Source organism: Leptonychotes weddellii, chromosome 4, assembly GCF_054177405.1.
Source record: "Leptonychotes weddellii isolate Sample4059 chromosome 4, ASM5417740v2, whole genome shotgun sequence".
Lineage (NCBI taxonomy): Eukaryota > Metazoa > Chordata > Mammalia > Carnivora > Phocidae > Leptonychotes > Leptonychotes weddellii.
The window spans coordinates 160,931,106-160,944,456 of NC_138372.1; the positions used below are offsets into that span (position 1 = coordinate 160,931,106).

Here is a 13,351-nt window from a genome sequence, read left to right on the forward strand (position 1 = left end):
TCCAATATGCGGAGCATGAGCTGTGCTGACTGCAAAGGCCAGTCTCTCTTCCAGCTGCCTCATTATTTTTTACTTGTATTCATTCACCCCATTCGAGCATTCGCTTGGCCCCCTACTCCAGTCTGGGTACTGCACAAGATCCTTGGGGCACTGAGGGAAAAATCAGACATGGCTCTTATCTGAGTTCTCACAGGGTCAGAAAAGCACCCACAAGTGCAGTCAAGTATCAGAGGTGTTGGAACAAGACACCAGTGTTGGATTCCCAGGGCTGCCATAGCAAATTACTACAAATGTGGTAGAAATGTGTCCTCTCATGGTCCTGGAGACTGGAAGTCTGAAGTCAAGGTGGCGGCGGCAGGGTTGGTTCCTTCTGGAGACTCCCTTCTTCTGGAGTGAGAAATCTGTCCCATGACTCTCTTCCAGCTTCGGGTGATTGCCAGCCATTCTTGGTTCCGTGGCTTGTCGATATGCGCTGCTCCTATCTGCCTCTACCTTCGCACGGCCTTTTGCTGTGTCTGTTTCCCTTTCTTTTCTCTTACAAGGATTTGTCATTGGATTTAGGGCCTACTCTAATTCAGGATGGTCTCATCTCCAGATCCTTGATTTTATCTGCAAATACCCTTGTTCCAAGTAAGGTTGTATTTTCAGGTTCCAGGTAGACGTATCTTTTAAAGGGCCACTATTTAACCCATTACAATACTCTTAGAAGACTGGGGTAATGTTATCCTGAAGGCTTCATGGAGAAGGTCTTAAAAAATGAGAGCTGCTGGTCATCGGATGGACGTGAGGGAGGAAGGGAAGTGCAGGCTTGGGGACCAGCCAGAGTTGGTGTGGGGGGTGTGACGCCACACGCAACTTAGAAACTGCAGGCAGCTGAGCCTGGCTCAAGAAGAGCAGGGTATGCACCGGAAGCACATGAGACCAAGGCCAAGGAGGTCAGCAGGGAGTCCACGGTGGCGATGTGGGCATCATGATCCAGCACCATTAAGCCAGAAGGATTTGGTGGAAGCCTCTGGGACTCCTTCCACTTCAAATGCACCAGAGCTCAGACACTCAAGACACTCATCACAACCCCAGCACAGTGGGACTAGACAAGCTTTAAGCTGTTTCTCCCAATCAGGACATTTCGATCTCATGATTAAGGTTTTATGATCTTTAAATAACACACACGCTGGTTTTCTACGAGTGTCAAGGCTTGTGGCTTCAAGCCCCTCTTACACACACGCTCCTCCCAATGCTGAGAGCTGCTCTTCCTGCCACCCTCTTCGCCTCCTGTGACCACCCTCTCACTCCTGGGGACTGTGAGTCAGGCAAGTGCAGTTTTCTTCCTATTACTACAACCATACAAGAGTCAATCAAGAGTAAGAGGCAGTTAATGACAAGATCAATGGTCTTACTGCATTTAGCAAGATTTTAAAAGCAATCAAAACTAAGACAATAATGAAAAATACTATTACAAAGAAGGGGAAATATTTGATGTGTGTACGCACTCCACTAAAATAACACGGGGAAGACTTTACAAGCTTAAAAACAAAACACCAGTAAACCAAGCCACACTTAGAAAAATGAAAGCTGATTTTTATTTTATCATCAACAGCCATTCTTTAAACATGAACATGCATACGTAATATTCTACGCACACATCACAGTTTTTAACGTTAGTTAATAAAGGTTAAACACACAACATACATCCTTACAAAAAAAGTCAAATGCAAACTTAAAACTTTAAACAAAAGTCTTACTAATTTAAAAAAAGTTTGTGTTGGGTACCATTTGTACAACACAAGTTAATTTAAACATTTTCATTTTGGCTGCACATGAAAAAAGCGGCAGTAGAAAATAAAGTCATTGAGGGTTTTTAAATAGCAGAATAGGCAGTTTTGCCATGCAGGAGAAGCAATATTAAATATTAGTTTTCAAAAAAAATCCACATTTAAAAATATTTAGTTCAAGTCACAATTTTTCTCAGTAGAGACCCCAATGCAATGCATAATTAGCTGCCTTAGATGGCCCGTTTGAAAGGACAATATCCCTTCAGAGTATAACTTTACTGATTTTGGCACAGAAAAGAAGTCTTAAGAACGAGAACATAATTAAAAAAGAGGGAAGAGGAACAGAGGCAAGAAATAAAAAGCAAGAGTACATGAGATAGTAATTGTAATCACTAAAAACTGAGCATTCCCAGTCACTGCAGAATACTGTCTTCCATCCACAGCAGGTGCGCACTCCACGGCTGTTACTGCAGCATGGACTTGATTTGCTTGGAGGTAGTCTCATCATTCAAATGTTTTGTTGTGTACCTAAAAGTAAACAAACAAAAACAGCAATTTTAGGGAATTTAAAAAAAATCATTATCTGTACTCACTGGTTTCTAGTATTATAAGATGAGCAAATAGGCCAATCTTCCCTCACAGAATCATGCCCTTGATTTCCAGCTTCAACTGGATTCAGGTTCTGTCTTGCTTAGCCTCCCTACCAGCTTTTAAACAGAAGATCCAAGAACTTTGTAACTGCGTCACAACTGGTTAAATTCTAAAGGAAACACTCAAGCTGCACCTCTCACTCAGATGAAAACAGTCCTTGCTCCATCTCAGGGATTGACAAATGACAGCCGGTGGCCCAATCTAACCCACTACCTATTTTTGTATGGGCTGTGAGTGAAGTACATTTTTATAATTTTAAATTAATGGGGAAAGAAATCAAAAGAATAATATTTCATGTTAACATGGAAATTATATGAATGCAAATTTCAGTGTTTTTATAAAAAGTTTTTTTTTTTTTTTTTAAGATTTTATTTATTTATTTGAGAGAGAGAGAATGAGAGACAGAGAGCACATGAGAGGGGGAGGGTCAGAGGGAGAAGCAGGCTCCCCGCCGAGCAGGGAGCCCGATGCGGGACTCGATCCCGGGACTCCAGGATCATGACCCGAGCCGAAGGCAGTCGCTTAACCAACTGAGCCACCCAGGCGCCCCTATAAAAAGTTTTAATGGAAGACCGCCATACTGATTTACTTCAGTATTACCTATGGTTACCTTCTTGCTACAGTGGCAAAGTAGATGTGACAGAAACCATGTGGCCCCAAACCCTAAAATGTCTGTTTACCCTCTAGCCCTTTACAGAGAAATATGCTGAGCTCCGTTCTAGTCCCAAACCATCACATCCCAAAATGTCTCAATACTCTTAAGTGCCTTGTTTCCAGCTAGATGTGTTTTGCTATAGGCATGTAAACACAAGAATCATAAAGAGTGATCACTGGTTTATGAGAAGATTCACCACAGGAGCCCTTTAATAGCCCAAAGTCAGTGAGTAAGCCTACGTGTCCGACTCTGTTCCAGGAGCTTACAATCTGGCAGGGCAGACAGATGGTAATATACTCATACCAGGGGCAAAGGAGGAAAATACCAAGTGGGGCCTTAGAGACAGGTTATTCCAAGTGCAGTGAAAGCAGTGGAGGATATTAGGTGGGATTTCATTTAGGTTCTGGAAGGACTGCTCTGGCTGCTGGGGAAGAAGTGTAGGGAGCAGAGGAACAGCACAGGGACCAAGCAGGGCGCTGTTCCAGGGGCCTCAGGGAGGGATGACCAAGGCCTGGACAAGATGAGAAGCAATGGATACAGATGTTCAGTGCTTGAATGTGGACAGTTCAGACAGAACTTAATGCTGTATCAGTTAATTTGGCTTCTAAGAATTTCACATATAATCTTTAAGGAATATATCATTTTAAGCAAGTACATACAGATGGTCTTTGTGTCTTCAAGAAATTTAAACCCAATTCTTGTTAGTTTCATTTCAAATCAATTTAAAAATTGAAGAAAGCACCTGAATGCAAAGCCTTGGAAGAGGTAAGGACACAAACATGTACTTATTAAGTACCTGATAAATTCTCAACAGTTTTACTTGTAAGTCATTTCCAAACTGTTCACATATTACTAAAGAGACACCAGAGCACCTGGCATGTGATAGGTGCTCAATTAATTGGTACTTGTGGAAGGAAGACAAGAAAATATGCAGCCAGGCTGGAAAAACAATCCATAAAGGAATATTTACATTAAGTGGCAGGCGATGTAGCCAACACTAAAGCCTTGTTTTCTTTTCCAAGTGCAGATAAAGTGTATTTAGCTGCACACAATCCTGCCGATGTCAGGAAATAAAAATGTTTAACATCCTTCTCTTCATTTCTGTTTTTTCTCTTTTCCTTCATGCGCCTGAATAAGGGACAGGGCCACACAAGTGGCACACCAAAATTTCTACACAGATTTAAGTTCTAAGTACCACTACTCAGCAATGTTCTAGGACATTCCAGCAGTTCTGAGTGCTTTCCTCTCTACCAGACACAAGTTCTTGCTGCTTCTGCGGGATGTGATCATGCACTTCCAGCAGTTCTCAGATCCTTGCCCTGAACGGTGCTGACTGGGAGGCAGGCCTGTCACATCACCACATTCTTCTCAAGAAATGGCCAGGAATTAGGGCACCTGGATGGTTCAGTTGGTTAAGCATCCAACTCTTGATTTCAGCTCAGGTCATGATCTTGGGGCTGTGAGATCTTGGGGCTGTGTCGGACTCTGTACTGGGCGTGGAGCCTGCTTGGAATTCTCCCTCTCCCTCTGCCCCTCCCTCTCTAAACAAACAAAAAAACAAAACAAAACAAGAAAGAAAGGAAGGAGGGAAGGAAAGAAGGAAGGACGGAGGGAGGGAGGGAGGGAGGCAGGAAAGAAAGAAAGAAAGGGCAGAAAGGGCAGGAACACCTAACATGTATGAAAATAATATATGGACACGTATGGCATTATTTCACTTTGTGCATAACACCAAAGTTCCTCTGAGTGCTATGACTTTTCTACCGAAGAAAATCAACCATTATTTACCTTTACTCTGAAATTTAATAAAGAACGCAGTTATCTAGCACTGAATCTTAACTCCCAGCTCTAGGTTGCTCTCTCATGGTCAAGGCACTTGGTTCCATTTTTCCAACCTGTAAAATTTAGGCATGACTTGCTGCTTTTCTGTAATCACATACTATAAGTTGGAGGCACTATATATAATAGCTACGGAGAAGCATTCAAAATAAACAGCATATATATGTGTACGCAATTAAAATTGAAAATTTTTTTAGTTATTGGGGTGCCTGGGTGGCTCAGTCGGTTAAGCGTCTGCCTTTGGCTCAGGTCATGATCCCAGAGTGCTGGGATCGAGACCCGCATCAGGCTCCCTGCTCAGCTGGAAGCCTGCTTCTCCCTCTTCCTCTGCCTGCCGCTCCCCCTGCCTGTGCGTGCAGTCTCTCTCTCTCTCTCTCTCTGTCAAACAAATAAAATCTTAAAAAAAATAAAAATAAAAATAAAAATTTTTAATTATTAACTGTCGGCTCTGAGGCAAATGATGGAGTGAGCATCTCTAGTAAAGCAGCTACTCAGAAAGTAATTCCACAAAAGTATCTCCCATTCTGTAGAGGTGTAAGTAACAATTGCACAGCACTTTTGGGATTATGAAATGCTTTTTAAATAGTATCTCCTTTGCTCTTAGAGTGAAGAACATTAAGGGCTACAGTGATTTAGTTTGAGCAGTGTTTCTCAAAGTGCCAGCATTACATCAGCTAGGGTGTTTGCTTATAAAATGAGGTGCCCGAGCCCCACCCCAGACCTGAGAGAGAGACTCTCTGGGGGATGGTGACCTGGGGATCTGCATTTTCACCTCCTTCCTAGTTATTCCAAAGCACTTCAGAGTTCAGTCATGTAGAAAACCTAAGGCTCAATGATATAGCATCAAACATATGGGATTTTAAGAATGAAATCCTGAATGTGAAAACAGATTCCAACATTTATTAGCTATATGATCTGTGAGTCTCTCAGACATCCCCAGCACCTCCTATCCATCACCTACCTCATAGAGCTGTGGTGTGGATTAAATGAAGTCCTACATATGACATTGTTTATGAACGTACAGTGATATAAAAATGTTACTAATTGTAACCACTACCATAAAGTATCAAGTGTACCAATGAACCTTACAAAACTTCCCAGGTGAAAAAGTAAGAACCTGACACATAACACGTAAAAGCAGTTCAAGAGTTATCTCTGCAACAAAACCTTCATTTTCTACTTTCCATTAGATACGTGAAATAAAAACTGAAAACTGACAGGTGGCTCTTGCCTCAATGGTGCTTTACTTCCCCTTTCCCTCAAACACAGACTGTTGCATGCGAGACTTCAATCCCACCTCTCAGCCCCGTTGCCTGCTGCTGCTCTAATTCTAGAATGGAATAGAAGAGGCCCAATTACCTTTAAATTCTGAAAAACAAAAGCAAACTCTGAGTTTTTAATGTGTGGGGCACTGTCCCTTCAAGGTAAAGAAATACAACACCAGGCCCAGGGCTCCTGGGTGGCTCAGTCAGTTAAATGACTGCCTTCGGCTCAGGTCATGATCTCAGGGTCCTGGGATAGAGCCCTACATCAGGGTCCCTGCTCAGTGGGGAGCCTGCTTCTCTCTCTCCCTCTGCCGTGCGCCCCCCTGCTTGTGCTCTAAGTATAAAAATCTTTTTAAAAAATTTAAAAAACATAAAAAATAAAAAGAAATAACACCAGGCCCTCCTAGACTTTGATTCCCTCTTCCTTTTCAAAGCAGGTTTCCTGTCACTGGCTGGCTTCACAGTGTCTCACCAGTAAGAAAGAAGGGTCTTGGGAGAAAACCCAGGCTGACTGGGACCCAGGGAGTCTTCAGAAAGGGATCAAGTGGTAAAGATTCACAATACCATGAATATGGATAAAACCAATGAGGTTTATGTTGTAAAAACCTCCAGAGTAAAAAATTCCTGAAAGTTATGGTTTCTGTAGGCTTATGGTTGAAATAGTTTGACATTATGAGGCTTTTTATTGTTATATTATGGTCCTGAATCTTTCTTATATTTGTTTAGAATTGACCTCCTTTACTCATGTAGTCACTGCTTACAAAATACTTTTCATAATCCTAATAAAATCATTTGATGGTTCCATTCAACTGAGATGATACAGCATAGAATTCTGCTTTATGATGCACCAAGTGTGACTAAGCATTCAAGAGGAATAACAACCTATTTTGCTCATTAAAGGTGAGAAATTTAATACTGAACTGGCAATCATTTTTGTGTATCATGTGAACTACAGTGCACTACAGTGAAAACCAAAGATGGCCCGTGACCTCAAGAAGTCTCCATAGAAATATTTCTGTGCCCGTGTAATTTTGTGTTTAAACACAAAATAATCGAGCAATGAGCAAATTATCTTTTATGTTAGGGAAGTTATACTATAAATTAAATCTCTGTGAGTCCAAGATGTTATAGTACGCTGAAATTTGCATTTAAAAATATTCCAGCAAGAGCGCCTGGGTGGCTCAGTCATTAGGTGTCTGCCTTCAGTTCAGGTCATGATCCCAGGGTCCTGGGATCGGGCCCTGCATCAGGCTCCCTGCTCCGCGGGACCCCTGCTTCTCCCTCTCCCACTCCCCCTGCTTGTGTTCCCTCTTTCGCTGTGTCTCTGTCAAATAAATAAATAAAATCTTTAAATAATAAATAGATAATAAATAAATAAATAAATAAAAAATATTCCAGCCTTCAAGAGGTGCTGGCTGCTCAGTCAGCAGAACATGCGACTCTTGATCTCGGGGTCGTGAGTTCAAGCCCCGTGCTGTGCCTAGAGCTTACTTAAAAAAAATAAAAAGCCTGTCTTTAAAAAAAAAAAAATTCCAGCATTCTTAGGAGCTACAGTAACATCAAGTAGGTCTAAGCTGAGAAAAGACAGTAAATAACTGATTTTCATTATAAGAAATACTGTAAGAAATATACAAAAGTAATAAAGATATCTGTGAAACTAGAAATGTAATCACACTATATTAAGGGAAAAGAGCTAGTTTTCGTAGAAGTGTTTTTATGGTATTATATTTGTAAAAAGATAAGTATCACAGAACTGTGACTATCTACAAGTGTAAAGAAAAAGCTTTGCAAGACTATGTATCAAAATGTTAATAGTGGTTTATTTCAAAAATAGTGAGATCATGTGATTTCCTTATTTTGCTTTAAATTTTCCTGTGTTTGCTGAATTTTATTTACTGTGAGCATGTTGTACATTCATTAAAAAAATTAAAAAGTAAACATCGCAAGACAATAAAAAAATGAAAGCCAAGATCTTTGGCAAAGAAATAAAGCTGCTATTTTCATGTGACTGCACCCCCCTGACACGCACGCTCTCTTTATTGTAAAAATACTGTAACCAGTATTTGAAAGCAAGATTGCCAGTAAGCAAAATGAGATCTTCCCATTTCTAATATGAAATATGTATTTTCTTTGTACTATTCACATTTTGAAGCATTTTCTTACAGATATTTTTTCTATACATATGCACATGTACATATACACACCTGAGAGCATTTAGAAGACCTTCTACACTATTTGGAGGTTGGTCCTTAAGAACTTTGATACAACCTTTCATCTAAGGAGAAAAGGAAACAGAAAAGGTAAAAATGTTTGTTTTCCCATATAACATTCATTATCTCAAAACAGTAGTACTTAAATTAGCACAAATATGGAACTCATGAGAAATTACATTCTTAAAATGTCAAAATCATTTTTCTTAAAAGAAGGAAAAAAATCTACCCAAATGTTATTTTCAGTTTCTCTGTGAAACAAAACTTTTTAAGAACCGATTCGGTCAAACAAAAGCACCACGCACACGAATGAGAAAACGAAGGGTCGGCTAAGGGACGACTTCCCGGAACAGGTGCGGAGCAGCTTTTGAGAAGACGGAATGGACACGCTGCCAAGGAACAGAGGAGCCTTTCCAGGTAGACAAACACCTTGACAAAAATAATAAAGCTCATCACACGCAGAGGACCGAATTTTGCAAGGCTGAAATGACTAGCATAGGGGAGTTTACAGAGGGCCTCACAAGCCAAGGAACACTCAGTTGTAACTAATGGGGTAGGGACTTGTTACAGGCTATAAAAAGGGAACAACTTAGCAAAGGTGGTATGTGAGGAAGATGAGCCTGACGATCGTGAAAACGTAGAGTGTAGTAGAAACAGCACAGGCTTGGAGCGCCTGGGTGGCTCAGTCAGTTGAGTGTCCTCCTCTTGATTTTGGTTCAGGTCATGGTCTTGGGATCCTGGAATCAAGCCCTGCATTGGGCTCTGTGCTCAGTGTGGAGTCTGCTTGGGATTCTCTCTCCCTCTACCCAATCCCCTTCTAGAGCGCACGCTCTCTCTAAATAAATAAAATCAAAAGAAAGAAAGAAAAAAAAGTAGAAAAGGCGAGCACAGGCTTTGGAAGCCATGGAGATGTGGGTTCAAAGTCCCGCTCCACAATTCACTAGAGATTATACTATGTAATTTCCCTAAATTTTAGATTCTCTATTAGTACAGAGGAAATAACATCTACATCTTAGGAGTATTTTCAGAGGTAAGTGGGGAAACAAGCATAAAATTCCTGAGACACAGTAATCAATAAATGTTAACTCATTTCTCTTCACAGAGGATGGACATGAATAAAGAAAGGTAGGGAGGCTGGTTAGCAATCAGTAATCTAGACACGAAATGCTGAGAGCCTGAGCTAGCTATGAAAAGGAAACTAACTGGAAGACAATTCTCACCAAATACTGGTTCTAATTCTGATGAACAGGGTCAGGAAAGAAATTACAAAACAGAGAAACCAGGAACCTGCTTTATTCCTAATATGAACTTCTATAGAGACAAGCAAAGTGGGAACCCAGACTAGAGCCACAAATTATTATGATTACGAAGGGGGAGAAAATCTGTATTATATAGTCTTTTTTCACTAGGAGCACCTCTACTGACTTTCTATATACATCTGGAAATAAATCTTTTGTTTGAAATGGCCTTTGGTCAAAGAACGAAAGGAAATTTCTTATGTCTAATCATTTATTTATATTGCCAAATATGCAGGACTGCTGAGGAGCAAGAGGGACAAGGAGGCATGCTAGAAGACTGAGGCTGTCCTCAGGTCATTCTACTCCACCGTGTATGGCTGTAAAAAACCCAACACAAGACAAAAGGCAACAGAAGTCCACCATTATCGGAAACTATAAAACTGAGGTCTGTGACAGACTGCAACCTGCAGCTCTTTTAAATAAATGCCTACGAGGGGCGCCTGGGTGGCTCAGTCGGTTAAGCAGCTGCCTTCGGCTCATGTCATGATCCCAGGGTGCTGGGATCGAGCCCCAAGTTGGGCTCCCTGCTCAGCGGGGAGCCTGCTTCTCCCTCTGCCTGCCACTCTGCCTACTTCTGCTCTCTCTCTGTCAAAATAATAATAATAATAATAAAAACCTTAAAAAAATAAACGCCTATGAGTTCCACTTATGGAAATGGTTTGGAATTAAATAAAGCAATATAACTTACATCAATCTTTGAAGTTTTGGCAAATGCTCCCACTGGATGTACGTGGTCATAGAGTATTATGACACCCACCATTACCCTCAAGCAGAATGACACCGTCTCTTCATTTGTAAATCTGCTTCTGTATTCCCTGGAGGGTAGAAAACATATGGATGGATGAGGCACATCACTACTTAATGAGCTGATTCAACATTCAGTTGATGCCGAAGGATGTATCCTGTTGATCTCTAAAAGGAATGCTAACATTATGTACCCCCTTTCTCCATGGTGAGATTCCCAGAGAACTGAGGTGGGTGCAGCAGTTATTACGTACGTATTCTGATCTCTATATGCACCCTCCTTGGCGTATCACCTCTTCTGTTTGGCAGGGATGAGGCAAACTTAGACAAATCAAGTAACCCCCAAAATAATGGTTTCAGGACAGGTGCTTTGTAAAGGTTGTTCCCACCAATATGATGAAAAAAGCCACTAGCTTAACAGAGCAATATGCTTGCTATTTAGAAGCTAACTTAATCTAAGCATTTACATTATTATATTACTGGATTCTAATTCTACTAAAATTCACTCATATTCTTCTCTCATTTGGGAAAAAGGGAAATAGAACTTTCATCTATATATAAGGCAGCATGGCATAGCAGAAAGCATCCAGAACCAGGATAGGGCATCCAGGACATGTGTGGCTGACTTGGCCACTGGGCATTAAAGTCCCTTCACTTCCCAGGACCCCACTCCCCTAAATGACAATGATAATGAATAGTTGCCCTCCTACTTCGTAAGGTTTTACAATAAGATGATGTGTAAATACTGCTTTGGAAAATGAAAAGCTCCACAAAAACAAAAGTTATCTAATAAAACCATGTTATTTAGGAATCCAGGAGAGATTCTTTCTGCCTGCTGATAAGAAATCCAGCCAGACAATACTGTGGTATATATGATAAATGGCTTGAAAGTGAAGGGAAACCCAGCAGAGAATTCAGATTAGTGTTGGAAAAATTAACTAACTAAATAAGTAAATAAATGAATGAATAAAGACTGAACTAATACTGAGAGAAAGGGATAAGTAGAAGAGTAACTCTCGTCCTCTAGCAAAAAGGCAAGGTTCTTACTGGAAAGGAGAGAGAATGCTGATGAGAAGCATAACCAAAACAGCAAAGCTCTTCCCTATCTCCATAAGAGCACCACAAAATTCCCCATTCTGAAGAGTTTAATAAGGGAGTCTGGCCTTAGGGACCTGAAAACCCACTGTACTTTCTACTTAACCAGAAGTTACATTAAGCTCCAAATTATTTTAATATTGTTCATATATGTAACATTGGATACTTCAGATATACTTATTTTCTGCCTTCCAAATAAGACCTGTTCATTTCTAGACAACTGTTTCAAGAGGATTGTTAAAGTGAAAAAGAATCAGCTAATACTCACGGTGTTTCGAGCATGACTCTGCATACACTAGCCATGGTGCTTAGACAATCTGTGGTATTTTCTATTGGTAAATTTTTATTCTGTAAAAGTGTATGGAGGAAAAAAAGTGAAAGTAATAGTTATTACTTAAGTATAATTTAAAACTTAACAATGTGAAAACTGACAACTTTAAATGTTGGTTCCTACTCCTAATTTTGTAAAAAAATGGACTAGATTCTAGATACTGTTCTAAGCTCTAGGGATATGGCTATGAGCAAGAGAAGCAAGACCCTGCTCTCCTGAGAGTCATTTACACTGTAGCTGAGTAGAAACAACCATTACATGCAGACAGGGCCTCACAGGCCATGAGGTAGGGGGATTTTATCCTAAGGAGCCTGGAAAGTCACTGGAAACATTTTAAACAGAGAAAGAAGGGCATGTGGTTTTTAAAAAGAAGATTACTTGGCTGCTCTTTGGAGAAAGGACTATAGCGGGGCAAGAGCAGAAGTAGTAAGACCAGTAGGAACACGAATGCCATAATCCAGGTATGAGGTGAGAGGGCGGTGGGCCGATCTGGAGAGGTAGAGCAAGAGAGGAGCTAAGTTTTCAGATTCAGGGTCTATTGTGGAGGGAGAGTCAATAATACTGTCTCACAGAGGAGATACAAGAAGTTAGATAAAGAAAGGAATTCAGGATGATAACCCCTAAGTTACTTTGCCTTTACAGTGGTACTATTAAGACAGAAAAGACTGGAGAAAGGGCAGGGTTGGGAGAAAACACCCAAGACTTTGGTTCGGCCACGATACCATTGAGGTGTTAACTATACATCCAAAGGGAAGCGGCCGATAGGCAGGTAGATAGATGTGTGCATGTGGGCCTTGGGGAAGGGACAGGACGCAGCGCGTATGCGCTCAGAGATGGCAACGTCACAGGGCCTGCGGAGGTCACCATGGCTGTAGATAGGAAGAATAACACGAAGAGTAACCAGCTATCTAGGCAACACTTACTCACCTCTGATACAAATTTTGTCGTGGCATCACTTAAGGTTTTCAGCATTGGGGTTGCCTCAGCATAAAACAAAGACATTCGATTTGCCAATTCATTATTTACTTCATTTTCTCCTTCTGCCTATGTGGAAAATAAGAGCATGAGATATCAGTTCATAAACTGTTAAATATGATAACATTTATAAAAGAAGGGCCTAGGCAGAGTGCCTGCTTCACTAATGCTTGTTACTCTATTAAATACTCTTAAATTATATTTTAGACCCTTATGTACACATAATACTTAAATATTCTTTAAAAACAGGTTAAAAATGGTATTAAGCTATTTTTCAGAAAGATTAACCTCTTTTAAAATACGGTAAATAATATTAAGCAATTGAGTAAAACCTGAATGGGCTGCCTCCTGTAACAAGGGATTGCTCTAAATGCTATGGAAGACAGGAGGATGACGAGGACACTGCCTCAGCCTCCGTTTCAGGAACACACAGGTACCCACAACATGCTAAGAGGCGATGACCAAAAAAGGAGGTGAGAGGAAGACTACACTAGACTGGAAGAAACTAAAATGGACTCT

At 40.7% G+C, this 13,351-nt stretch overlaps 1 protein-coding gene across 13 annotated transcripts in view; it reads right to left on the reverse strand.

Moving 5' to 3' along the window:
* Positions 1–1,552: 1,552 nt before the first annotated feature.
* Positions 1,553–13,351, reverse strand: part of CYRIB (CYFIP related Rac1 interactor B) — a 148,698-nt gene continuing 136,899 nt past the window's right edge. For all 13 annotated transcript variants that reach the window (XM_081816548.1, XM_081816547.1, XM_081816549.1 and 10 more), the window contains 5 exons: positions 12,785–12,901; positions 11,795–11,874; positions 10,376–10,502; positions 8,384–8,454; positions 1,553–2,300 (listed from right to left, as the gene is read on the reverse strand). In XM_081816548.1, the coding sequence (XP_081672674.1) occupies positions 2,237–2,300; positions 8,384–8,454; positions 10,376–10,502; positions 11,795–11,874; positions 12,785–12,901 (459 nt within the window). In that variant the 3' untranslated portion in view covers positions 1,553–2,236. The remainder of the gene's footprint in view (positions 2,301–8,383; positions 8,455–10,375; positions 10,503–11,794; positions 11,875–12,784; positions 12,902–13,351) is intronic.